General features: G+C 49.0%; 2 protein-coding genes, 1 long non-coding RNA gene and 1 other non-coding gene across 4 annotated transcripts; 2 read left to right on the forward strand and 2 right to left on the reverse strand.

Moving 5' to 3' along the window:
- Positions 1-9,976: 9,976 nt before the first annotated feature.
- On the reverse strand, positions 9,977-10,559 carry LOC129147631 (uncharacterized). Its single transcript, XR_008554925.1, has 2 exons — positions 10,512-10,559; positions 9,977-10,215 (listed from the first exon to the last, which is right to left on the reverse strand). It is a non-coding gene; the product is annotated as an uncharacterized LOC129147631 (long non-coding RNA).
- A 194-nt stretch (positions 10,560-10,753) lies between these two features.
- Positions 10,754-10,952, reverse strand: LOC103295870 (ATP synthase subunit ATP5MPL, mitochondrial-like). Its single transcript, XM_054710495.1, has one exon. The coding sequence runs from the start codon at positions 10,934-10,936 to the stop codon at positions 10,754-10,756; it is 183 nt and encodes a 60-aa protein (XP_054566470.1). The 5' UTR covers positions 10,937-10,952.
- Positions 10,953-13,597: 2,645 nt separating this feature from the next.
- Positions 13,598-22,188, forward strand: LOC114226711 (uncharacterized). Its single transcript, XM_028126906.2, has 5 exons — positions 13,598-13,617; positions 14,051-14,258; positions 16,506-16,602; positions 19,526-19,860; positions 22,177-22,188. Exons 1-5 carry the CDS (start codon positions 13,598-13,600, stop codon positions 22,186-22,188), a joined length of 672 nt encoding a protein of 223 aa, XP_027982707.2.
- LOC129147843 (U6 spliceosomal RNA) lies at positions 17,177-17,283 on the forward strand. Its single transcript, XR_008555059.1, has one exon. It is a non-coding gene; the product is annotated as a U6 spliceosomal RNA (small nuclear RNA).
- Positions 22,189-23,639: the final 1,451 nt, after the last annotated feature.

Consider the following 23,639-nt stretch of genomic DNA (forward strand, 5'->3'; position numbering starts at 1 on the left):
TGCAGCGTCCCGTGTTCGCAGGACTGGGTCTGCGCGCCGTCACACATTCTCACTGGGCTAAGTTTGGGGACTGTGGGGAGTCAGGGAGACGGCCCCTCCCTGCACAGAAGGTAGAGTTTCTTAGGGCCCACAGATACCAACTAGATGATTGCACCCGTGAACAGGTCATTCCTGTGGTAACTGCCGGGATGAGAGGAACTGAGTTGTATGGCAGCTCAGAGCCCAGAGTCTGAGCGAAGGTTTCCCTTAGGACGTGTCCGTGGTGAGGCTGCCCCGAGGCCTGGCAGGTGACCTGGGCAGCAGCTCAGTCAGGGGAGAGCTTGCCTCCATCCAGGGTGGTGCAGTCGGCATTCGGCCTCCGCCAGCCATGCCACCTCACCTGCATGGAGGCACCTCACCTGCTGGGGCCACCTCACCTGCATGGGGGCACTTCACCTGCTAGAGCAACCTCACCTGCACGGGGCCATCAAATCTGCACGGAGCCACCTCACCTGCGGAGCCAACCTGCCTGAGGCCGCCATCATGCCCGAGCTGGAGAAGTCTGCTCAGTGCTGAGCGAGACTTGGGACTTGCCCTAGCCAGTTTGCTCAGTGGCTAGAGCGTCAGCCTGTGGACTCAAGAATCTTGGGTTCGATTCCCATCAAGGGCACGTACCTCTACTGCTACCAATTGATGTGTTTTCTCTCTCTGTCTCTTCCCCTCCACTCCCCTCTCTAAAAATCAATGAAAAAATATCCTCGGTGAGGGTTAAAAAATAAGTAAATAAAATGCCGAAACCGGTTTGGCTCAGTGGATAGAGCGTGGGCCTGCGGACTCAAGGGTCCCAGGTTCGATTCCGGTCAAGGGCATGTACCTTGGTTGTGGGCACATCCCCAGTAGGAGGTGTGCAGGAGGCGGCTGATCGATGTTTCTAACTCTCTATCCCTCTCTCTTCCTCTCTGTAAAAAATCAATAAAATATATTTAAAAAAAAAACAAAAACAAAAAAAAAAAATAAATAAGTAAATAAAATAAAACCCCTGCTTTAAAAAGAACAGACTCGGGACCTGTTAGTGCAGTCTTCGCCCCAGGGCTTCCCAGAGGCTGGCCGGCTCTGTCCCGCCCCATCCTGCTTCCTCCCGCCTCCACCCACGCCCATGGGACTGGAACCCCATGCTCCATCTCGCTCAGTGGTGAGGCGGACAGCACCCCAGGCCAGGGAGCGCTGAAGGCCTCGGGTCTGAGGAGCCCGGGAAGGCGGTAGGGTGCCTGCGGGGCAGAGGGAGGGGCAGCGCTGGGGGCAGGTCAGAGGTGGCCAGTGTTGGGACAGTCAGGTTGGATCCTGAAGGTAAGAATTTTGGTCTTGCCCTGACCGGTGTTGCTCAGTGAATAGAGCGTCGGACTGCAGACTCTAGGGTCCCAGGTTCGATTCCGGTCAAGGGCATGTACCTTGGTTGCGGGCACATCCCCAGTAGGAGGTGTGCAGGAGGTGGCTGATGGATATTTCCCTCTCATTGATGTTTCTAACTCTCTATCCCTCTCCATTCCTCTCTGTAAAAAATCAATTAAAAAATATTAAAAAAAAAAATAATTTGGGTCTTGCCCTGGCCGGATTACTCAGTGGTTGGAGGATTGTCGTCCATACACCAAAAGGTTGTGGGTTCGATTCCTGGTGTGGGCACACAACCCAGTTTGTGAGTTCAATCTCCATCAGGGTGCATATGGGAGGCGACCAATTGATGCTTCTCTCTCACATCAATGTTTCTCTCTCCCCCCACCTCCTCTCTGTCTAAAACCAATAAGAACATCACCTCGGGTGTCTTTCCAGACTGTTAGGGAAGGAAAGAGCCAGGAGAGCTCAGGAAGTGAAGTCTTATATTTGTTCCCATGGCCGGGCCGGGCCCGTGCCCCGCACCTGAGCCACCGGTAGGGAGGGGTGGGAGAAGGTGGATCCCAGGAAGCAAGCGACCCCCTTTTTGAATTCCATACCAAAGAGGCAGAAACACACCAGGCACCCACTCGGTGTTTCCTAGAACGTGCCCTCTGAGGGCTCCCCGGCTCCCTAAAAAGGAACACTCACCCCCATCTAAGGTCATGCAGTTGCATGACTTGCCATTCAACCCTCACTGTTTTAAAGTTCATTTTTAATTATGTGAATAATTGACAAATGTGCTCCTTTCTAAGAGATTCCCATAGGTAAGGCTAAAGTCCTCCCTGGCCACCAGCTCTCCCGGCACCTGGCTGACTTTGCCCCGTCTCCCACCGCCTCCCGGCTCGTGACCCCCTCCCTGCTGAGACAGCGCTTCAAGTCACTTGCATATTAACCAGCGTGGGCCCTGGCTGATGGGTTCAGTGGGCTGAGCGTCGTCCTGTGTACAGAGAGGTCGCTGGGTCAGTCCCTGGCCCTGACAATCAATCTACATGCTGGGGTTTTCGGCTTGATCCCCAGTAGGGGGCGTGCAGGAGGCAGCTGAATGATGCCCCTCGCCCCCTCTTTCAAAAATCAATCAATACAAAATAAAATGGCTAGCAGCTTCCTCAGGATCTCTGAATGAAGAGGAAGGAGGAGGGAGTCAGGCACAGTGAACAGAGAGGGGCCGTGAGGAGGGATCGCTCAGCCTGGCCTAGCAGGCACCCTCCTGCAGGCGAGGCAGCGCAGCAGAGCGGCTCGGAGCCATGTGACCTTCGTTCTGAGGCTGGCTTTACTACTTAAAGGCTGCATGACCTTGGACGAGGGACCCAGCCTCTTTGCGTTACGGGTCGGGACTGGCCCTGAGCGGGTCTGTGGGTTCTCGACTTCGCGCAGGAAAGCATTCACAGCACGTGTCTTGGTGACTTTGAGGGAACATCCGTGAAAGCTGGGGCAGTGAGACAGGAGGGGCTTGGCAGAGAAGAGGCAACAGGAGGGCCTGGGCGGGGCGGCCCTCGCTCACCGGGAAGTCAGAGAAAAGGGGGCCCTGGAGAACGTTCAGGGGTGAACCCAGAGTGAGCTGTCGCTGCCCGTTGCTCCCCTGGTTGCAAGGCTCACCTCTCTTTTTATTTATTTTTTATTTTTATTGATATCAGAAAGGAAGGGAAAAGGAGAGAGAGAAACATCAATGATGAGAAAGAATCATTGATTGGCTGCTTCCTGCACGTCCCCTACTGGGGATTGAGCCCGAAACCCAGGCCTGTGCCCTTGGCCAGAATTGAACCCAGGACCTTCCAGTCCGAAGGCCAATGCTCTATCCACTGAGCCACACCATCTAGGGCAAGGCTCACCTTTCTTGCTGGTGAGATTCGTAGGGGAGGTCTCAGGTGCGGGGGGGGGGGGGGGGGGGGCGGGGCAGCGGGGGAGGCTCAACAGAATTTTCCAGGTGTGCCCTTTCAGGGTCGTGGGCTCCACTGACTGGTCGGCGCCAGGGCAGGGGTCATTGGCCATGGCCGCTGGTCCTGGCCTTGCCCACCTGGCTTTGCTGCTGGTCTGGGCCTGGAGCTGAAATCCAGCTGTTACCTCCAGGGAGGTACCCTTCAGTGTGTGTTGTAAATTGCTCGGCCAGTTTGTCAGCCCTGGGCCTCAGTTTCCCCATTCCACTTGCCAAGGCATCTTCCTAGCTTTTTACTGTCCTGCCTCATGTGGGCCTCCGCTTCCTCATCTGAAAAGTGGGGGATGTAGCACCCCCCTATCAGGTTGTTATGACAACAAATGGATTAAATATGCACAAAACACAGTGCCGGTGTGGGACAGGACTAGGTGCGTCTCCCTCTCATTATTATTATTTTTTTAAATTTCTTTATTGATTAAGGTATCACATATTTGTCCTCATCCCCCCATTCCCATCCCACTCCCCTCCCCACGCATGCCCCCACCCCCCTGTTGTCCTTAACTGCCGGTTGGGCTCATATGCCTGCACACAAGTCCTTTGGTTGATCTCCCCCTTTACCCCCACCCTTCCCTACCCTCCCCCCGAGGCCCGACAGTCTGATCCATGCCTCCTTGTTTCTGGGTCTGTTCTTGTTCATCAGTCTATGTTGTTCATTATTTCCCCTATCCCTCTCATTATTGAAAAAGGTAGGTCCTGAGCAGAGTCTACAGTCAGCGCATCGAATAAAGGGCTGCTTTTAAAAAAGACTAATAATTGTATTCATTGCAGAGAGGAAGGGAAAGAGAGAGAGAGAAACATCCATGATGAGAGAGAATCATGGACCCGCTGCCTCCTGCACGCCCCACACTGGGGATGGAGCCTCCAACCCGGGCCTGTGCCCTGACGGGAAATCGAACCTCCTGGTTCATGGGTGATGCTCACTCGCTGAGCCATGTGGGCCAAGCCAAATGAAGGCCTCCTTTGCCTGTGGCTGTGAGTCAGCTCCTCAGCTCATCCCTTGTCACGTGGAGTGAGAGGCGCCCCCAGGCCTGGGCATCACGCGCCAGGGGTGTGGCTCCCTTTGAGGGTCTCTGGGGTGAGGCCATCCCTGCTGAGTGGCATGAAGGACCACCATCCATAGTGAGATCTGATTCAGACACTGTCCTAGAACTTTAGCCTCTGATTCAGGATTTCACTGCCAGCCTGTGATGCACCCTGATTTCTTGATGAACCACTTATAGGCCTCTTCACAGCCAGGCCTCCCGTGAGCCAGGGGCAGGGGCAGGGAGGTGGGGAGAGACCGGATTGAACTTACTTTATAATGAATGCATAGCGCTGTCTTCAAGAATCCCAGGTCGCAAACAGGGTGACTCGAGGAACAGGAGCGGTCTGTGTGCCAGGCCTTCTCTTCAAACCCCTGAATGTTGAATTCCTGCTGCCCTGTCTCGGCCTGGCATCCAAGGGCCCCCACCAGCCTCTCTGAGTAACAGTCGCAGCGCCTGGCAGCCAATGGCACGTGGAGCCGGCACATTTTATTCTGCACAGACAGGGTTACATAAACCTGCCCGCTTTAAAGTCATTTCCTTCGCCCTTTATTTCTTTTGTGTGCTTTGGAGTCTGCGTGGGCTCCCAATGAGGCCTCCCCCTGGCTGGCTTCATTCCCTGTTTTAACAAAAACCGGTGGAGCCCCGGCCAGGGAGCTCAGTTGGGTAGTCAGTTGGTAGGCATATATCCCAATACGCCAAGGTTGTGGGTTCCATCCCCGGTCAGGGCACAGACAAGAATCAACCAATGAATGCATAAATAAGTGGAACAATGAATCGATGTTTCTCTCTCTCCCTAAAAGAAAAACCCATTGATTGCAATGAATCCCCCAGGCATTCGCACATTTATTGAGGGCCTACTGTGTGGCAGCTGCCCTGCCAGGTGCTGGTGGAATCCCACTGCTAGTCCCTAGCCTTTTAAAGTAGTGTTTTGTCCAAAAAATTCTCCTTTTAACACCAGCCCCTTTCCTTCCTTCCTTCCTTTTCCTTCCTTCCTTCCTTCCTTCCTTCCTTCCTTCCTTCCTTCCTTCCTCTGTTTCTTTCTTTCTTCTTTTTAAAATATATTTTTATTAATTTCAGAGAGGAAGGGAGAGGGAAAAGAGAGATAGAAACATCAGTGATGAGAGGAACATCAATCATTTATCGGCTGCCTCCTGCACGCCCCACTCTGGGGATCGAGCCACTACCTAGCCATGTGCCCTGACCGGGAATTGAACCCTGACCTCCTGGTTCATAGGTCCACGCCCAACCACTGGGCCACACCAGCCAGGCTCTTTCTTTTAAAGAAAGGCATTGGCTTAACCAAACGACCCCGTTCCTGCATGGAGACCCCTGTTCTGGAGGGTTAACACCGAGGGACTCAGCATCAGGCCTCCCTTCCCCTGGCCCCGCCCCCCCACCACCCATCCCCGGAACACACAGGCTGCGCTGCATTCCCTTGCTTTCCACCGTGTTTGTGAGGGCCGCCTCCTCCTCCTCCTCCTCCTCCTCCTCCTCCTCCTCCTCCTCCTCCTCCTCCTTCTCCTCCTCTCCTTCACCTGGCTCCTGTCTTTCCAATACTTTGAACTTGGGCCAACGTCATGTCCTCAGGGCAGCTCTCCTGGATCCCTGTGACTCAGCTGTTTCTCCCCGGGCTTCCTCCTGGAGAGGCTGTTCTTGGAGGAAGCTTTGCAGTTGGCCAGTGACTGTGGCCGCCCAGCCTGTCCCCCCAGGCGGGAGCCAGGCAGGGGCCATATGTGCTTGGACTCGCCGTCCCGAGTCTAACAGGTCAAAGGGCTGAGTGGACATGTGCTTACTGAGCACCTACTATCTACCAACCAGTCGCCATCCGAGGCTTACCCCTGGGTCTGTTTGTCCTCATGCAGATCTTGTCTCTTGGAAGATGATCTTCCAGAGCAGCTGATTTTCAACCTTTTCTAAATCGTGGCACAGAAATGAATTTCTAAAATTCTGCGGCACTCCAAAAATATATTGTATTGTTGCCGATCTGGCAAGAACAATAGGTACAATTTTGATTCATTCACACCAGGCGGCTATTATTGTGCTGGCGGTTGTCATTTTTTATTTCATTTCATTTATTTATTTAAAAATATATTTTATTTTTATTATTTTTTAAAATATATTTTATTGATTTTTTTACAGAGAGGAAGGGAGAGGGATAGAGAGTTAGAAACATCTATGTGAGAGAAACATCAATCAGCTGCCTCTTGCACACCTCCTACTGGGGATGTGCCTGCAACCAAGGTACGTAACGTTCCCTTGACCGGGATCGAACCTGCAACTCCCCAGTCCGAAGGCCGACGCTCTATCCACTGAGCCAAACCAGTCAGGACTATTTATTTATTTTTTTATTGTCATTGTTTAACTTGACAATCCAAGAGGGAAAGAGGTCAGTGCCCCTGACTAAAGAGTCAGGTATTGCATGTTTTAAAACTTCTTGTGGGACACTGGGGGAAAGATACGCACCAGTTTAATAATCACACATGTTACTATGCAATCTTTTTTGTTTTTTTAATATATATTTTTATTGATTTCAGAGAGGAAGGGAGAGAAGAGAGAGAAACACCAATGATGAGAGAGAATCATGGATCGGCTGCCTCCTGCATGCCCCACACTGGGAATGGGGCCCGGAACCGGACATGTACCCTGACTGGGAATTGACCTGTGACCTCCTGGTTCCTAGGTCAAAGCTCAACCACTGAGGCACGGCTCCAGGCTTGCTGTGCAATCTTGAACTGACCCAGGCTTTGGAGAAGAGGATGTTAGGAGACGGTGGTGGGGGCCCAGCGGCTGGGTGAGTAGCGCTGTTACCTGGTAGCGTGAGTCCACGCAGACCCCGGGGTAAGGCCGAGACTGAAATCTCACCCCACAAGCAGAGCGCAGGGAAGACGCCGACACAGCCTGGCCACCCCAGCGGTAATTAATAGGGTTTATTAAGGGAAACTTGCCTCTGAGGCATGTCTTGGGCAAGAGCAAGATGAAATGGATCCCCACGCACTTGGCAGGAGCCAAAAAAGTCTATGGGGTAAAGGGTGGGGGAGTCGTCACGGGACGAGTACGTGAGAGCCACCAGGTGTAGGCAATTCCTTCAAGCGCTTGACCTGGTCAGGACAGCAACCGGTTCCAGGAGCCAGCACCCCGCTCGTGGCAGGAGGCGAGGGAGGGATGCTGATTCATGTCAGAGTGAATGTCAGCCAGGATCGGACCGACTGTGAGCAGGGCTTCCAGAAAGCAACCTCTGCCCCAGCTGGGGCCAGCTCATGGGCCAGAGGCAGCTGAGTCACGGCACAGCCTCTCCTCCGCAGGCCGCCGGGAAGTCCCGCTGGGTGTGCTTCAAGCAGGAGACAGGTGAGTGAGCGGGCGGGAAGGGAGCATTTGCTGACTTGGCTCGCCCTGGGTCCCTTCTTCAGGCGACAGTACCCTGGTGATTTTTCTCAGGGAGCCAAGCCTCCCTCGTTCTCATCCTGACCTCTGCCTCCGTCTAGCCGAATTGGATAAGCCATCTCCAGGACTCCTCCCATGGTCAGTGTTGGCATGAATTTGGACCCAAGTCAAGTCTGGGAGTCTTGAAGAAGGACTCCCAGGACTATGAAGAAAGACATAGATCTCGTTCATAACTTGGGTGTTTGTGCTCAAGAGAGAAGGGAGGAGATGGATGGAGACAGATAGATGCCTCATGATTTTCTTCCAGCACCTGGATCCAGCCATGCCTGAAACCCACATGGATGTAATTGTGTCTAAATTTACATACTACATATGGCCCTTAAAGCTATTGACTAAAAAATTTCTCCCATCTTTCTATTTGGCTTAAGCTCATTGTCAAAGGGCTTTGGTTATTTACAACTAAAAGTGCCTTTATTAAGACGATTTTAACTCCTGTCACTCACTGGCTAAATCCAAAGGCAGTGAGGACACCAGTTAAAGCTATTGTGGGCCTTCTCTTTCCAGAGAGTACACCTGTGCCATTCTCTTCCCCCACAGGCACATATCCCCAACCTCTAAGGGACCCCATGAGACTTTCGACTAGGGGAGCAGTGGGCAGCAGCAGCTTGTCCCAGGCTCACCCCCGAATCCGTCTCCAAGGCCCCCTATTCTCTGACTTCCCAGTGAGCTGAAGCAGCCCGGCCTGGGCTCTCCAGTTGCTTCTCCTATGCCTTCCTTGTGTCACTACCTAAGTATATTTTTGCTGTGGTCAATACATTCTTGCTTGCTTTTCTACCAAAAAAAAAAAAGCCATTGTGGAAGTGGGTTATTTAGCAAGGGGGAGGGACAGCCCCGACACACGGATAGTCCCTGCACCAGGAGGGTTCCTCCTAAGCCTCAGACTCTGCAGCCTCTTCCCCAGGGACCCAGGCCCTTGAGTATGCCAGGGTGCCTAGCAACAGACACCCCGAGGGCGGGCCAGTACAGGGAGGTACACACAGGAGCATTTGTGGCCCTGGTGGGGCAGGGAAGCCCTGGGTCCCAGGTTCTGTGTGGAGGAATTGGAGGGGAGGGCGTGGGGGAGGGGCTTCCCTGATCTGGGAGTGGGGACCTGGCAGGAGAGCTGGCTTTGCTGGACTGTGAAATCTGAACCGCAGGGCCAGGCAGGCTGGGACTGGGAATGGCTCCTGTGAGCCAGGGCACCGCCGCGTCACGCCTGCCATCTAGTGCCAGCAGTCACCGTTTACAAGTTGTTTACGGCTGCTTCCAGCGGGAAGGCCTTCCGAGGGCCTGTCAGAGGGGGAAGCCATAGCCTCTGCCTTCACAGCAGGAGAAACCTCAACATCAGATTTTCTATATCATTTCTACTTTATGATTATGTTTTAAAAAATATTTTTATTGATTTCAGAGAGGAAGGGAGAGGGAGAGAGAGAGAGAGAGACATCAATGATGAGAATCATGGATCAGCTGCCTCCCGCACGCCCCCTACTGGGGGTCAAGCCTGAAACCTGGGCAGGTGCCCTGACGGGGAATGAACTCAGATTGGCTGAGCTTCCTGCTGCTCTTCCCCTCTTCTCCCACCAAAAATGTACACGTGTTAAAGGGCTCTCGGTGGAGACCTGCTGTTCTGAATGTTAAAATGATGGGAGGGGAGGCGGGGCTGCTACACTCCGTGCTCGGTCCCTGAGGAAGCACACGGTCTAATTACAGGGACATCTAACAGTGGCTTTGAATAGCCACCCTGGCTCACCGAGTACATAATACCTGCTATTAGAGACGCCCTGCCTGGTCTAATTGCTTATTGTGAGCCTGGCACCGCCGCTGCGGCAGCTGCGGGAAAGATCCTGCGCGAAGTCAGAAGCTGCCAGCATCCGAGGCGGGTGGAGAGCGCGCTCCTCCGGCACCCGTCCTGCTCTTTCTTTCCTTTTGTCTCGGACCTCTCTGATCCTGCTCAACTTTCTCAGCGTCTGTCACTTTCCTTGGGGGGTCCGCCCCAGCATGCCCTGACAGAATTAGCCACTGCTTCCTGTGGGTACCTGTGGTGGCCAGCAGCCAGGATGACCCCCGGGACCCCTGCGTCCCGGGATGCGTGCCCTGATTTAGTCCCTTCCATGAGGAATGAAGCTACCTGAGTGAGCAATATGATATTGCAGAGATGAGTGTACAGAGATGAAGTCAGGCCATCAAAGACACTGCGGATTCTTTCTTGTTTTCTCTCGGATCACTGCTCTGTGGAAGGCCAGCTGCCATGTCCTAAGGCCACCCGAGCGGCCCTATGGAGAGGCCCCGTGGGGAGGAGCTGAGGCCCCCCGCCAGCAGCCAGGGTGGTGGTTTTGAAAGATGTCCACAGATTCTTCAAGACACCTCCCTTCAGGAGGTGGGCCTCAATTCCCTCCTTCTCGAGTGTGGAGTGGCCTTGTTGATTCTCTACAATCATGAAGAACATCATTATGACCCAAAATGATCACCCGTGGCAGGTCCACCAAGCTCAGTGACTCACCACCAGGCTGGACATTACTATCTGGGCAGGTGATGTGGGGAGTCATGACCCAGGCCTATAGCTTCCTTAGCAAAGGTCAGTCTTCACCTTAAGAAAACACTGCCCATTGTGGGTGTGTGTGTGAGTGTGTGTGTGTGTGTGTGTGTGTGTGTGTGTGTGTGTTTAATTTGTTGATTTGAGAGAGAGGGAAGGAGAGAGAAATGTGATTTGTTGCTCCACTTACTTATGCATTCATTGGTGGATTGTCCTAGGTGCCTGACCAGGAATTGAACCTCCAACCTTGGCCTATCTGGACAATGAATGCTCTGATCCACTGAGCTACTTGGCCAGGGCTTCATGTCCATTGTTCTCGTGCATCTAAGATAACACACGTTTGAAATGTCCAAGTAACTTTCTTTCTTTTTTGTTGTCTACAGGTATGTTTATTCATGCCAGCAAGGACACGGCACTTCCAGACACAGCATGCTAGTGATGACCATGAGCAGGCGAGGGACTCGAACCTTTCAGAGCTTTAGCTTTTTTATCCGCACTCCTGATCTTGTAGACAATGAGGCCCATCAGCCCCAGGCCCACCCAGATCTCCTGGTAAATCTGTGTGTAGAAGGGCTTCATAGGGACCCACACATTTTTAATGAGGCTCTGAAACATCTCGCCGCAGGACCAACTGCTCACCAAGTAACTTTCTTTTCCCGACTCCTCGAAGGCTCAGCCACAGGCACGAGGGCACAAGACCACCAGAGGGCGAGAGCACAGAACCCGCTGTTACCTTGCTCCCCTCAGCACCGGTCTCTAGGTGCCATGAATGGGAACTATGAATGACCCTGTACCACCATGGGAAAGGCATTGCGTTTCTCCATATTCGATCCAGTCCTGACGATTTCCCCACTTGGTTTTCTCCCGCCTCCTTAATCTACCACCCATGGATGCCATGTATCTCTTTTACGTTTTCTCTTCTGATTCAAAATGCACAACTGTCATTCTCTGGAGCATTTTCTCAGTCTCTTGAGATCTTCTGGGCATGTCCTCAAAAACGTGGCTCCAATAAACTCTCTCTCTCTCTCTCTTTTTTTTTTTTTTTGAGAGAGAGAGAGAGAGAGAGAGAGAGAGAGTGAGAGAGGAAAAGGCAGAGAAGGTGGATGTGAGAGAAACACATTGATTGGTTGCCTCCTGCACACAGCCCCGACCAGGACCTGGGCCAGGGCAGAGCCTGCAAACGTGGTACGTGCCCTTGGTCAGAATCAAACCCAGGACCCTTTGGTCCACAGGCCAACACTCAACTACTGAGCCAACTGTCGAGGGCTCCAATAAATTCTTATTAAACTTTTGTCCACAGCTTATGATGACAATGAGAACTTAGAAATAGTTTAGTCATAAATTTTCCTCTGTGAGTAATGCTTTTATTAATACAACCTAGGTTAGATAAATGACCAATGAAGGAACAATCTCATTTGCAACATTGAAAGCTTTACATATTTATACACATTGTATTTATTCAAAATGTGCTTACAGTAAGGTGACCAGATTTTAACATTGGTAAAGCGGGACACCATTGACCGGGGGGGGGGGGGCGCGGGGGGAGTTCTTTTAAAAAATATATATATTTTATTGATTTTTTACAGAGAGGAAGAGAGAGGGATAGAGAGTTAAAAACATTGATGAGAGAGAAACATCGATCAGCTGCCTCTTGCACACCCCCTACTGGGGATGTGCCCGCAACCAAGGTACATGCCCTTGAAGGAATCGAACCTGGGACCCTTGAGTCCGAAGGCCAACGCTCTATCCACTGAGTGAAACTGGTTTCGGCCCAGGGGGGGTTCTTGATTAAAAATTTGGTCTATATTGTAATTACTTTTTTTTTTTTTAATATATTTTATTGATTTTTTTTTACAGAGAGAAGGGAGAGGGATAGAGAGTTAGAAACATTGATGAGAGAGAAACATCGATCAGCTGCCTCCTGCATACCCCCTACTGGGGTTGTGCCCGCAACCAAGGTACATGCCCTTGACTGGAATCGAACCTGGGACCCTTCAGTCTGCAGGCCGATGCTCTGTCCACTGAGCCAAACCAGCCAGGGCAACTTTTGTTTTTTTAATAAAAGGAAATTCACTTCTTAGGTCATCGTTGAATTTGCATCCTCTTTTCTTACTCATTATGTTAAAAATCTAAAAAAATAATTTAAAATTATATTATAAATTATTATATACATATTGCTTAAAAACACAGTAAGTAGGTACATAATTACATGAACATATTTTATTGTTAGTTTATAAATTAAATTAATTTGATTGTTATAAAGTAACTATATTTTAAAAATTATTTTAATTTAATCCTATATTTCTTTCTAAATAATAACAATACTAACTTGTATTATTTTTCCTCTGAATTTGCTGTAACGTAAGTCGTAAGTGTCACTTTCAAGGCCGGCGCTAGACTTTTTGCCGCCACTATAAAATATAAATAATACGAGTACCGTCTGCTAAATTCAAGAAAATTTATGTACTTATAAAATAAATAAATAAATTACTTACCTAAATTATCTGAATAGCTGATTTGTGATGACATCACTTGTTTAACTAGCTTACTAGCACGCAGTACGATGTGTATCGTCTGAGAGACAGTTACAAAATGTTTTCGTCGTTGCCAATCCCAAAAAATGCCATTGTTCATTAAGTCCAAACAATGGTGGTCGAATTCTAACAACTGATCAACAATGCGAACTTTGATAAGCAGTTCTCGATAATCAGTTCTCAACAATTACTTGTTATTATTAAAGTTTAACATTATAAAATTAACAAAAATAATATAAAACTCATATCCTGGCTAAATAGCCACATGGCCGCTGAAAACCGTATATTCCCTTCCCATTCTCCCGCCGTTCCCTAGCTTGTCGTGCATTCTTTCCAAAAATCGGGACTTTTTTAAAACGCCGTGGGACGCGGGACAAATTGTTAAAAATCGGGACTGTCCCGCCAAAAGCGGGACGTCTGGTCACCTTAGCTTACAGGCACTTAATGTGCAGAATAGAAATATCACTCATACCGTGTTTTAGTTACAATAGAACAGCCAGTTACCAGTGTAACAGCCATTGTCTGTCATCAACGCTGATGGGCAAATTTTCTCTGAGCAAAGTGTAGAGTTTCTTAAATTATGTTCTCTCTTATGTTTGTTCCTGTTGTTTATTGAAATGTGATTTTATGTCGACTTCCATATTTTAAAAAATGAACTTGCACTTATATGTATGTTTTTCACGTCATTTTATGAGGAGTTGATTGTAGATCTATGACTAACGGATCAAAAAGCAGGAGTTTCATGGCGGAACTGGCCCCACAGTGGGCCGTAGGCAATTATTTACTAAGTAAAGGGATGCATTTTCAATCCCCGACCCTGGGTGCAGGGCGTTAATCAGGTGTCTCCTACAACTCCTCCATGATTAGACTTGCTAACAGTTGCTGAAGTTAACTAAACGCCAGGACCTGTGCTGGACGATTTACCTCCCACCCCTCATCTCACACTCCCGGTTTCCCTCCTGGGAGAGGCGGGACCTAGCTGCGTCCTGTGCACTCACTGGTGGAACCCGACGCCCGTCACTGCCAGGTCCCGCTCTAGCCACGCCCCACGTCGTTGCAGAACCCAGAGAAGACTTGGTCATTGTCTCGCTGGAGGGTCCGCCCTTCGCGTGAGTTGGTGGGAGCGCGGTCCCTTGAGCCAGCGCACGCTGCACCCGCCCCGCCCCGCCCCCTCACAGTCTGGCCCCGCCCCTAGCACGCAGGCCCCGCCCAACTTCGCGCATGCGCGCGCGCATCCAGCAGTGCCTCAGTTTGGGCAGCGGGACCGGGAGGGCGGAGGCCTGGCTGCTGAGGTGCGAAGGGAGGAGCCCGAGTCGCCGCCGCCGCCGGAGAGGACCATGTCTGCGAGTCGAGCCAAGAAAGTGAAGATGGCCACCAAATCGTGCCCAGAGTGCGACCTACAGGTGAGCGGCGGGTCGGCGGGCCGGCGGCGCGGAAGGGGGCGTGGGCTTGTCCCCGGTCGCCCGGCGGTTCCGGTGACAGCGGCGGGTCTGTGCCCGTCAGCCCCTGTGTCCCGACGGGAATGCGCGTGTGGCCGCCTGGAGGGTGGCTTTGTTCCCATCAGACCCAGGACCCGATTGTCCCCGCCGCGCCCTTGGGTCCTAGGATGCTCAGCGCTCCAGGGCTTTCTCCGACGGCGCCGGCGGAGGGAGACCTAACGGTGCTCGCGGTGGCGAGAGCGACTGTGGCTGGGAAGTTTCTAGTTTTTAGCTCACCAGCAAGGCCGGGCTTCCCAGGTTTTGCAGGGAATGGCATGATTATGCTGTGGTTAGGGAAGCCCAAAGCTAGGGCCTGTCACCAGCTGAGATGCGGCAGGGTCCTGGGTGCCATCCCGTCTCCTAGTAACACATGACATTCCACCTTTGTCCGACTGGCGGGGCCAGAGCGCTAGGGGAAGGGTAACCAAAGCTCCTTCGGTTCTTTGGAGAAGTCCTGTTAATCTTTCTGTTTTTAATATGTTTTTTATTTATTTTTTAAAAATATATACTTTGTTGATTTTTTACAGAGAGGAAGGGAGAGGGAGAGAGAGAGTTAGAAATATCGATGAGAGAGAAACATCAATCAGCTGCCTCCTGCACACTCCCTACTGGGGATGTGCCTGCAACCAAGATACATGTCCTTGACCAGAATCGAACCCGGGACCCCTCAGTCCACAGGCCGATGCTCTATCCACTGAGCCAAACTGGTTAGGGCTTAATAAGTTTTTAAAAATATTTTTATTGATTTCAGATTGGAAGGGAGAGGGAGAGAGAGAAAGAAACAGTATGATGTTAGTTGTGGGTTTTTCATAAGTTCATTTTTATCATGTTGAGGAAGTTCCCTTCTGTTTCTCACTGTTCAGTGTTTTATAGTGAAAGGTGAAAGGCATTGCCATCACCCAGGAAATGCCAAGGGATTTAGGAACTTTGGGTCAGGAATTGGGATCAAAGACCACATATTGGACAGAAGATGCTCCTAGTACTCTTATGAGATTGCAAGGCTTGTAGGAGCTGCCAGGAAGCAGGGGCAGATATGTATATACTAGAGGCCCAGTGCACCACATTTGTGCATTGGGGGGGGGGGGGTGGTCCTCAGCCCAGCCTGTGCCCTCTTGCAGTTGGACATCCTTAAGTGCTGCCACCACTGTGTTCCCTAGTCCCTAGCCTGGCTTCTGGCTGAGCCACGTTTTGGGGGCACACTGACCACCAGGGGGCAGCTCCTGCATTGAGCATCTGCCCTCTGGTGGTCAGTGTGCATCATAGCGACCCATCATCCCACCATTTGGTTGATTTGCATATTAGTCTTTTATTATATAGGATGTGTGTGTGTGTGTGTGTGTGTGTGTGTCTGTGTGTGTATTTCTATTATCCTACAGTGGTGTTTCTTTTTATTTTTCTTTCCACCTGTTAGTGTCTGGCCCTCTTCCCCTTCCTGTTTCAACTTTTAGACTAATTTTCAGTTCTGTTTTATCATCAGTAATCAGTTTGTATCCAAGTCTTACTCTTTTCTTCCTTTGAAATGTTTGTCAAATGTATATTTAAAAAAAATACATTCCCCCTGCCAGCATAGTAGAGCAGGCCAATAACTCTCATCCTGGGATTATGTAATAATTTCCCAAACCAGTTCCTTTCTTCTAGACTAATCCATTTTGTAACTATTCTGACACTGACACTTACTATTTTTGCCCTTCACATTCAGCATTATTAAACATTTGCTATATTCATGGGTCTGTAGAGGACTAGGAGGATAGATGTGATTTTTTGTTGTTGTTAATCCTTACCCGAGGATATTTTTCCATTGATTTTTAAAGAGAGTGGAAAGGAGAGGAGAGACACACAGAGAGAAACATCCATGTGAGAGAGACACATCAAGTGGTTGCTTCCTGCACGGGCCCCTACCAGGACTGGAGCCTGCAACTGAAGTATGTGCCCTTGACCAGAATTGAACCTGGGGCCCTTCAGTCCACAGGCCAGTGCGCTATCCACTGAGCCAAACTGGCTAGGGCTAGATGTGATTCTTACCTCAATGCATATGAGGAGGTAGAATTTAAATGTAAATGTGATTGCTTCCTTCAAGTTACTTATTGTTTAGTTGAAGAGACCGCAGAAGCACTTGAGAAGTCTAATAAATAGTAAAATGTAATATATGTTCTCTCTTTTTTCCCCCTCCAGGTTCCTGTTGCCTGTAAATCTTGTCCCTGTGGTTATATATTTATTAATAGGAAACTCCTGAAAGTAAAACAGTCAGATAAGTCATCACCTTTTACAGGTAATTGCAAGTTTACCATCTTTTCAGCTTTTATGGTTTTTGTTCTATAGATTAAAAATTAATTTTTGTTAATTAAAATTTTTTTTCTGCTGCTGAAGTTATAATATTAAAAGTCTAGCCGAAACTGGTTTGGCTCAGTGGATAAAGCGTTGGTCTGTGGACTGAAAGGTCCCAGTTCGATTCCGGTCAAGGGCATGTACATTGGTTGTGGGCACATCCCCGGTAGGGGGTGTGCAAGAGGCAGCTGGTCGATGTTTCTCTCTCATCAATGTTTCTAGCTCTCTGTCCCTCTCCTTTCCTCTCTGTAAAAAATCAATAAAATATATTAAAAAAAAAAAAAAGTCTATTGAGCCGAAACCGGTTTGGCTTGGTGGATAGAGCGTCGGCCTGCGGATTGAAAGGTCCCAGGTTTGATTCTGGTCAAGGGCATGTACATTGGTTGCGGGCACATCCCCGGTGGGGGGTGTGCAGGAGGCAGCTGATCGATGTTTCTCTCTCATCGATATTTCTAACTCTCTCTCCCTCTCCCTTCCTCTCTGTAAAAAATCAATAATATATATATAAAGTCTATTGAGTGCTCGCTTCGGCAGCACATATACTAAAATTGGAACGATACAGAGAAGATTAGCATGGCCCCTGTGCAAGGATGACATGCAAATTCGTGAAGCGTTCCATATTTAAAAAAAAAAAAAAGTCTATTGAGCCCTGGCTCGTGTAGCTCAGTTGAGCACTGTCCCATGTACTTTGTGGTCGCCGGTTATATTCCCAGTCAGGGCAGCCAATCAATGTTTCTCTCGCCCTTTCCCCTCCCCTTTTTTTATTTTTATTTTTTTAATATGTTTTATTGATTTTTTTACAGAGAGGAAGGGAGAGGGATAGAGAGTTAGAAACATCGATGAGAGAGAAACATCGATCAGCTGCCTCCTGCACACCCCCCACTGGGGATGTGCCCACAACCAAGGTACATGCCCTTGACCAGAATCAAACCCTTTAGTCCGTAGGCCAACGCTCTATCCACCGAGCCAAACGGGCTAGGGCAGAATGTCTTATTTTAACTTGCCTGAAAATGTCTCTGTTTTGGATTGTTCTATTATTTGTATGCAGTTCTGAGGTATGAATTCTATTCCTGTGTCCCCTCACCACAGTGGCTTTGAGGTTCCCTCCCTCCCTTATGCATTTGGGGAAATCTTTTGCTTTTGGATTTAGCTCTGTAGTAAAACAAGTTTTGTCTTTGATTGTATCTTAACCAGCATGTTTGCTTGAATTAAAAAAGCTGGCTTCTTGCATTAATTAAATCTATATCGACAGGAAACCTTTCTCCTCAATTTCTATGCCATTTAGGAACAATAGGGTAAATTGCTTTCAGTATATTAGGAACTAAAATAAAGCTACTCGCTTTCCTAATATCTTATAGTTGTAAGATTTTTGTTTTTGTTTTTTGGTAACAATATATTATGGTTGAGGTCACATTTTTTTCTGCTCTTGTAATAGAAGATTAATTATTGACTTATTTGAAATAGTGTAACTTAGAATTTAAGCAAGGGTACTTCACTGTCTTGGAAGCAGAGGGGAAGAAAAAGGCAGAAAAGTTGCTGTGAAGTAATATGTATTTATACGGGGCTGGAATTAAAGCTGTTGAAAGAGAAATCTTCCTCCTTACTGCCCCACGATTTCCCCCAAAAATTGTCCAGAATTGAATTCTGCTGAATTTCTCTTCCTTTAAAAAAACACACACAAAAAACCTTCGGTGAGTTTAGGAAAGGTGTGTTATGGTTGTGTTTTATTGGGCAGTGGACTATAGAGCCATTTAAAATACGTAAAAGATGCGACTGCTGGGGTGGGGTGCAAACTTAGGCAAAGGGTTCTTTCACGTCCCTAAAGTATATTATTTTTACTCGTCTACACCAAAATTAAGTCTGAAGCCAAGAGCAGTGAAATAGAGAGGCTGAAAGAAGATAGAGAGGCCGAGAAGTAGCAGTCATTCAGATCACCTGAGACAGGGAAGAGGAAGACCTAAAAACACTGTCAGAAAGCATAAGGAACAGGTATTTATCAACCCATCATGGGAGGATGTTTTTCCAAGCATCAAATCGATCTGAGATCTTAATTTGATAGCATTCAAAAAAAAAAAAAAAAAGGAAGGTATTGAGTTCCTGGATCTCAAAGCACAACTCATATATATATATTTAAATATATATTTTGTTGATTTCAGAGAGGAAGGGAGAGGGAGAGAGAGATAGAAACATCAATGATGTGAGAGAATCATTGATTGGCCGCCTTCTGCACACCTCCCTACTGGGGATCGAGCCCGCAACCCAGGCATGTGCCCTTGGCCGGAATCGAACCTGGGACCTTTCAGTCTGCAGGCTGACGCTCTATTCACTGAGCCAAAGTAGCTAGGGCAGCACAAGTCATATTTTAGTTCAAAATAACATTTTCTTTTTTTAAAAAAATATATTTTATTGATTTCTTACAGAGAGGAAGGGAGGTGGGATAGAGAATTAGAAACATCTATCAGCTGCCTCCTGCACACTCCCTAATGGGGATGTGCCTGCAACCAAGGTACATGCCCTTGACCAGAATCGAACCTGGGACCCCTCAGTCCACAGGCCGACGCTCTATCCACTGAGCCAAACCAGTTAGGGCTCAAAATAACTTTTTCTGTGGTAGATGCTTATGAAATTACTGGCAATTGGATTCCTATGGGAAAACCAAAAGACTTCAACATAACATCCACTAGATAGAAACTGTGATCCAAACACTTACCCTCTGAATGGGATTGCTGCTGCTTGGCCGGCAGCAACATAACCGATGGCGAAGTAGGTGTCAGGTCTGCTCACTCGTGTTGTTTAGGGTTCATGATGATCACGTGCTCTTCAGTTGTCTTCAATGATTGAGCTTCTCTTGTTTATTTTCTCCACAGAAGTGAGCAATACCATGTCTTTGAAAGATTTGCGAATACTTTTCTTATATGAGTTTAAACTCGGACACAGTGCAGCCACGGCCAGCAGGAACATCATTTCTGTCTTTGGAGAAGGCTCTGTTAATGAAAGGACTATCCGGTGGTGGTTTGAAAAATTCCGTTCTGGAGATCTGAGTCTGAAAAATGAGCCTCGCGGGAGACCCAGGTCTGTCCTAAATGAAGACGAGCTGCGAGCCCTGGTGGAAGCGAACCCCAAGACCGCAATCCGAGGCCTCGCCGCCGACCTCGGCGTTTCTGCTACCACCATTTCTCGACACCTGGCTGCAATAGGGAAGGTGAAAAAGCTGGACAAGTGGGTGACAGCCGTTGATGGATGATCATAAACAGGTGGTGGGAGAGACGCTTATCCCTTAAGATTTGAAAGAGCAGAGACTTATGAGCGTGTCATAAGTGTGACAGAAATGAAATCGAAAGTGGTCTGGACAATGGTTGGATGTTGATGAAGTTCCCAAACATGTTAAAACCACCGTTCAACCAAAAAAGGATCTGGTAACGGTTGGTGGTGTGCAAAAGGGTGTTTCTGCTTGTTAACCCAAACTGCTTTTACCGTTTTAAAACGAGCTCGCATTGTCACTCAGCGGAACTCACGGACCCGAATCGCCCTAGAGCAGGCGTCCTCAAACTACCGCCCGCGGGCCACATGCGGGTGTTTTTGCCATTTTGTTTTTTTACTTCAAAATATGTGCAGTGTGCATAGGAATTTGTTCATAGTTTTTTTTAAACTATAGTCCAGCCCTCCAACGGTCTGAGGGTCAGTGAACCGGCCCCCTGTTTAAAAAGTTTGAGGACCCCTGCCCTAGAGCATTCTGCGTGGTCTACAGACGTGGACCTAACCTTCCCATGACCACAGTTGACCGTGGACGTCACAGAGCGCCATGGGGAGGTACCTGAATCGGGCAAAGGAATTGAGCACGCCCATCAGACTCACCTGACCTTTTAAAACAGATCACCGCTCTTTTTGTCATTTGTAACTAAGAAACAGAACATTCTCCGATTGAGAAGCAGGAATGAATATCTTTTAACAAGACTGGATTTTATAAATGTAGTATATATCCTTTAATATTGCGGGAAGTTTATCACTTGGAGAAAGCAGCTAATACAATTAGTGCATATTTTGGTTGAATGAAGCTGCTGTTTTTCTTAAAAAATACAGCATTTTCCTTTTGACCTATAGAAAGGCAATTTCATATGGTTCACCCTGGCCACTTCCTAGATCCTGGCAGAGCCCGGAGACGAGAGGCACTCAGGGACCCAGCTGCCAGCTGCTCCGAGGACAGGCTTCTTCGGGAGGGTGCGGGGCAACCCAGGGAGTGCGCGTGCGCGCGTGCGAAAGACCTTAGGCGTAGGCGTGCAGAGACGGAGGTGAAGAGTGTTCTGGGAGGTGAGCGGCCTCGACAAAGGCCCTTGGGTTCTCAGAACATGGTTTTGAATAAAGAAATGAGAGCATGTTTGTAACACCGGAAGCCATGCGCAGTAGATGTGTTTCAGCGGTGCTTTTGGACGATAATACTGCTTTCCTGTGTTTCCCACTCCGATTCTTTATTTTTTACTGTAGGTGGCACATAGAGACCTCTTAATGTAGCGAGATTGCATTTCCTCTGTGGCACCCAGGGGTAGGGTTTCGGTAAAGGTCCCGAGCTGGTCCTTTTCCTGCCTTTCTCCCTCCTGACAACCCGCTGTGTCTGTCCCATTAGGAAGAGATCCGCGGTGTCTGTCCCATTAGGAAGAGATCCGCGGTGTCTGTCCCATTAGGAAGAGATCCGCGGTGTCTGTCCCATTAGGAAGAGATCCGCGGTGTCTGTCCCATTAGGAAGAGATCCGCGGTGTCTGTCCCATTAGGAAGAGATCCGCGGTGTCTGTCCCATTAGGAAGAGATCCGCGGAGTCTGTCCCATTAGGAAGAGATCCGCGGAGTCTGTCCCATTAGGAAGAGATCCGCGGAGTCTGTCCCATTAGGAAGAGATCCGCGGTGTCTGTCCCATTAGGAAGAGATCCGCTCTGTCTGTCCCATTAGGAAGAGATCCGCGGTGTCTGTCCCATTAGGAAGAGATCCGCGGTGTCTGTCCCATTAGGAAGAGATCCGCGGTGTCTGTCCCATTAGGAAGAGATCCGCGGTGTCTGTCCCATTAGGAAGAGATCCGCGGTGTCTGTCCCATTAGGAAGAGATCCGCGGTGTCTGTCCCATTAGGAAGAGATCCGCGGTGTCTGTCCCATTAGGAAGAGATCCGCGGTGTCTGTCCCATTAGGAAGAGATCCGCGGTGTCTGTCCCATTAGGAAGAGATCCGCGGTGTCTGTCCCATTAGGAAGAGATCCGCGGTGTCTGTCCCATTAGGAAGAGATCCGCGGTGTCTGTCCCATTAGGAAGAGATCCGCGGTGTCTGTCCCATTAGGAAGAGATCCGCGGTGTCTGTTGCAGACTGCTCAGTGTGAAGGAGGATGGCCTCTGGAGGCCCTGAGCCTGTGGCTTTCCTGCAGTCGGCTCTCCCTGACCCAGGCGCTCTTGGTCACGAAGGAGGAACAGAATGAGGCTTCTTATCCTCTTTGTCTTTACTTTGGCGATCGATGGTGCCTTTTGTCTTTTTTTGCCATAGATGGTAACTTGAAAACACGCAGTATGAATGAGCAGAAGCAACACAGAATGACTACATTTCCTCCTTGTGGGCCTCATCTCCATGGCCTTGGAAAAGTAGGAGCTGCAGCTTTAAGGTTAGAACTTTAATCGAGGAGCTATATTGGCTTTTCAAGAGAAATGAGAACTTTACAAATGCCGGGACCTGCCTGCCGGGCAGCCCAGTGCTCTCATCCCGCTTTCCCGGGGAAGAAAGAAAAGCTGTGAAAGGCTTCGTGGTGGGAACTCTGGTTTGAGTGTCAAAATAAAGAAAGGAGTAGAGATGGAGGCTGCTACACTCCCCCGCCCCCTCCCATAACACTCCCACCCTCATCTCCCTGAGGTAGCTTGGGTCCTGACTCTAAAAGGGACTAAAACATGGCTTTGAGTAGGCATTTTGTTCACGTCCATGATACCTGCTATTAAAGAAGCGCCTGCCCGGCCGCTCTAATTGCTCCTGGTGAGATGAGCACCGCGGCCTCTGAGCAGCAGCAAAGGTCCCGAGCAGAGTCAGAGCATCAGGGAAGCCGGGGGCGGGTGTCCGTGCCAACCCACAAAGGGGACATCAGGAATGCTTTCAACAATAAAGAAAGAAAGCCATTGAGCAAAAAAAAAGGAAAAAATGAAAGAAAAAAAAGAATAATAATTAAAAAAAAGAAATAGCATTAGAAGCCGGTGGAAAATGGACTCGCCAAGCACCCATCCTCAGCGTGCTGGATTCTTTCTTCTTTCTGTTGGTGCCTCGGCCTCCTTCACGTCCTTTGACCTCGGCTACTTTGCTCATGGTGTGCTTTCTGTCTGAAGGTTTGCTGTTCCTCTTCACCTTATTAACTCTACCCACCATGCACTTTTCCTCCAGGAAGTCTTCCCTGGTTGCCCCGCCCCCACCCCAGGTCAGGTCCCCTTGATGATGGCCTAAGAATCCCAGTATTGTTCCTGCATAATGTGATCACAGTCGTAATATATTTATTTGTGTGATAATATGTGTCTGTCTTTTCTGCTAGATTATAAGATTCACAACAGCAGGGACTGAGTTTTTGCTCATAAGATCATACCCCCGTCAAGGGCACAAGGTCTAGTACAAGCCTGTCAAACTCGCGGCCCGCGGGCTACATGCGGCCCACAATGAACATTTTTGCAGCCCAGCCAATATAACGGTATGTAAGAAACGCTTGAATATAAATTTTGTAAGTTAATTTTTACAATATCCTGTTATACATAATTATTAATAACAAACTACAACCTTTGCTAATGACTGATTACTATAATCGGGTTGCATTCATTTCCCTGTGCCTTATGCACAGGTGCACCATTTCTCCCCACTAATACTAGCAGCGAATATTTTAACAGCTGATTGCCACGTGATTAGTCTTGTACTGACTTGTTTGGTGTGCACAACAGGAAATATTTCGCTTTTGGAGAACAAGAAAAATAGGTTTATTTGTG

The sequence above is a fragment of the Eptesicus fuscus genome, chromosome 21 (genome assembly GCF_027574615.1).
Source record: "Eptesicus fuscus isolate TK198812 chromosome 21, DD_ASM_mEF_20220401, whole genome shotgun sequence".
NCBI classification, from domain to species: Eukaryota; Metazoa; Chordata; class Mammalia; order Chiroptera; family Vespertilionidae; genus Eptesicus; species Eptesicus fuscus.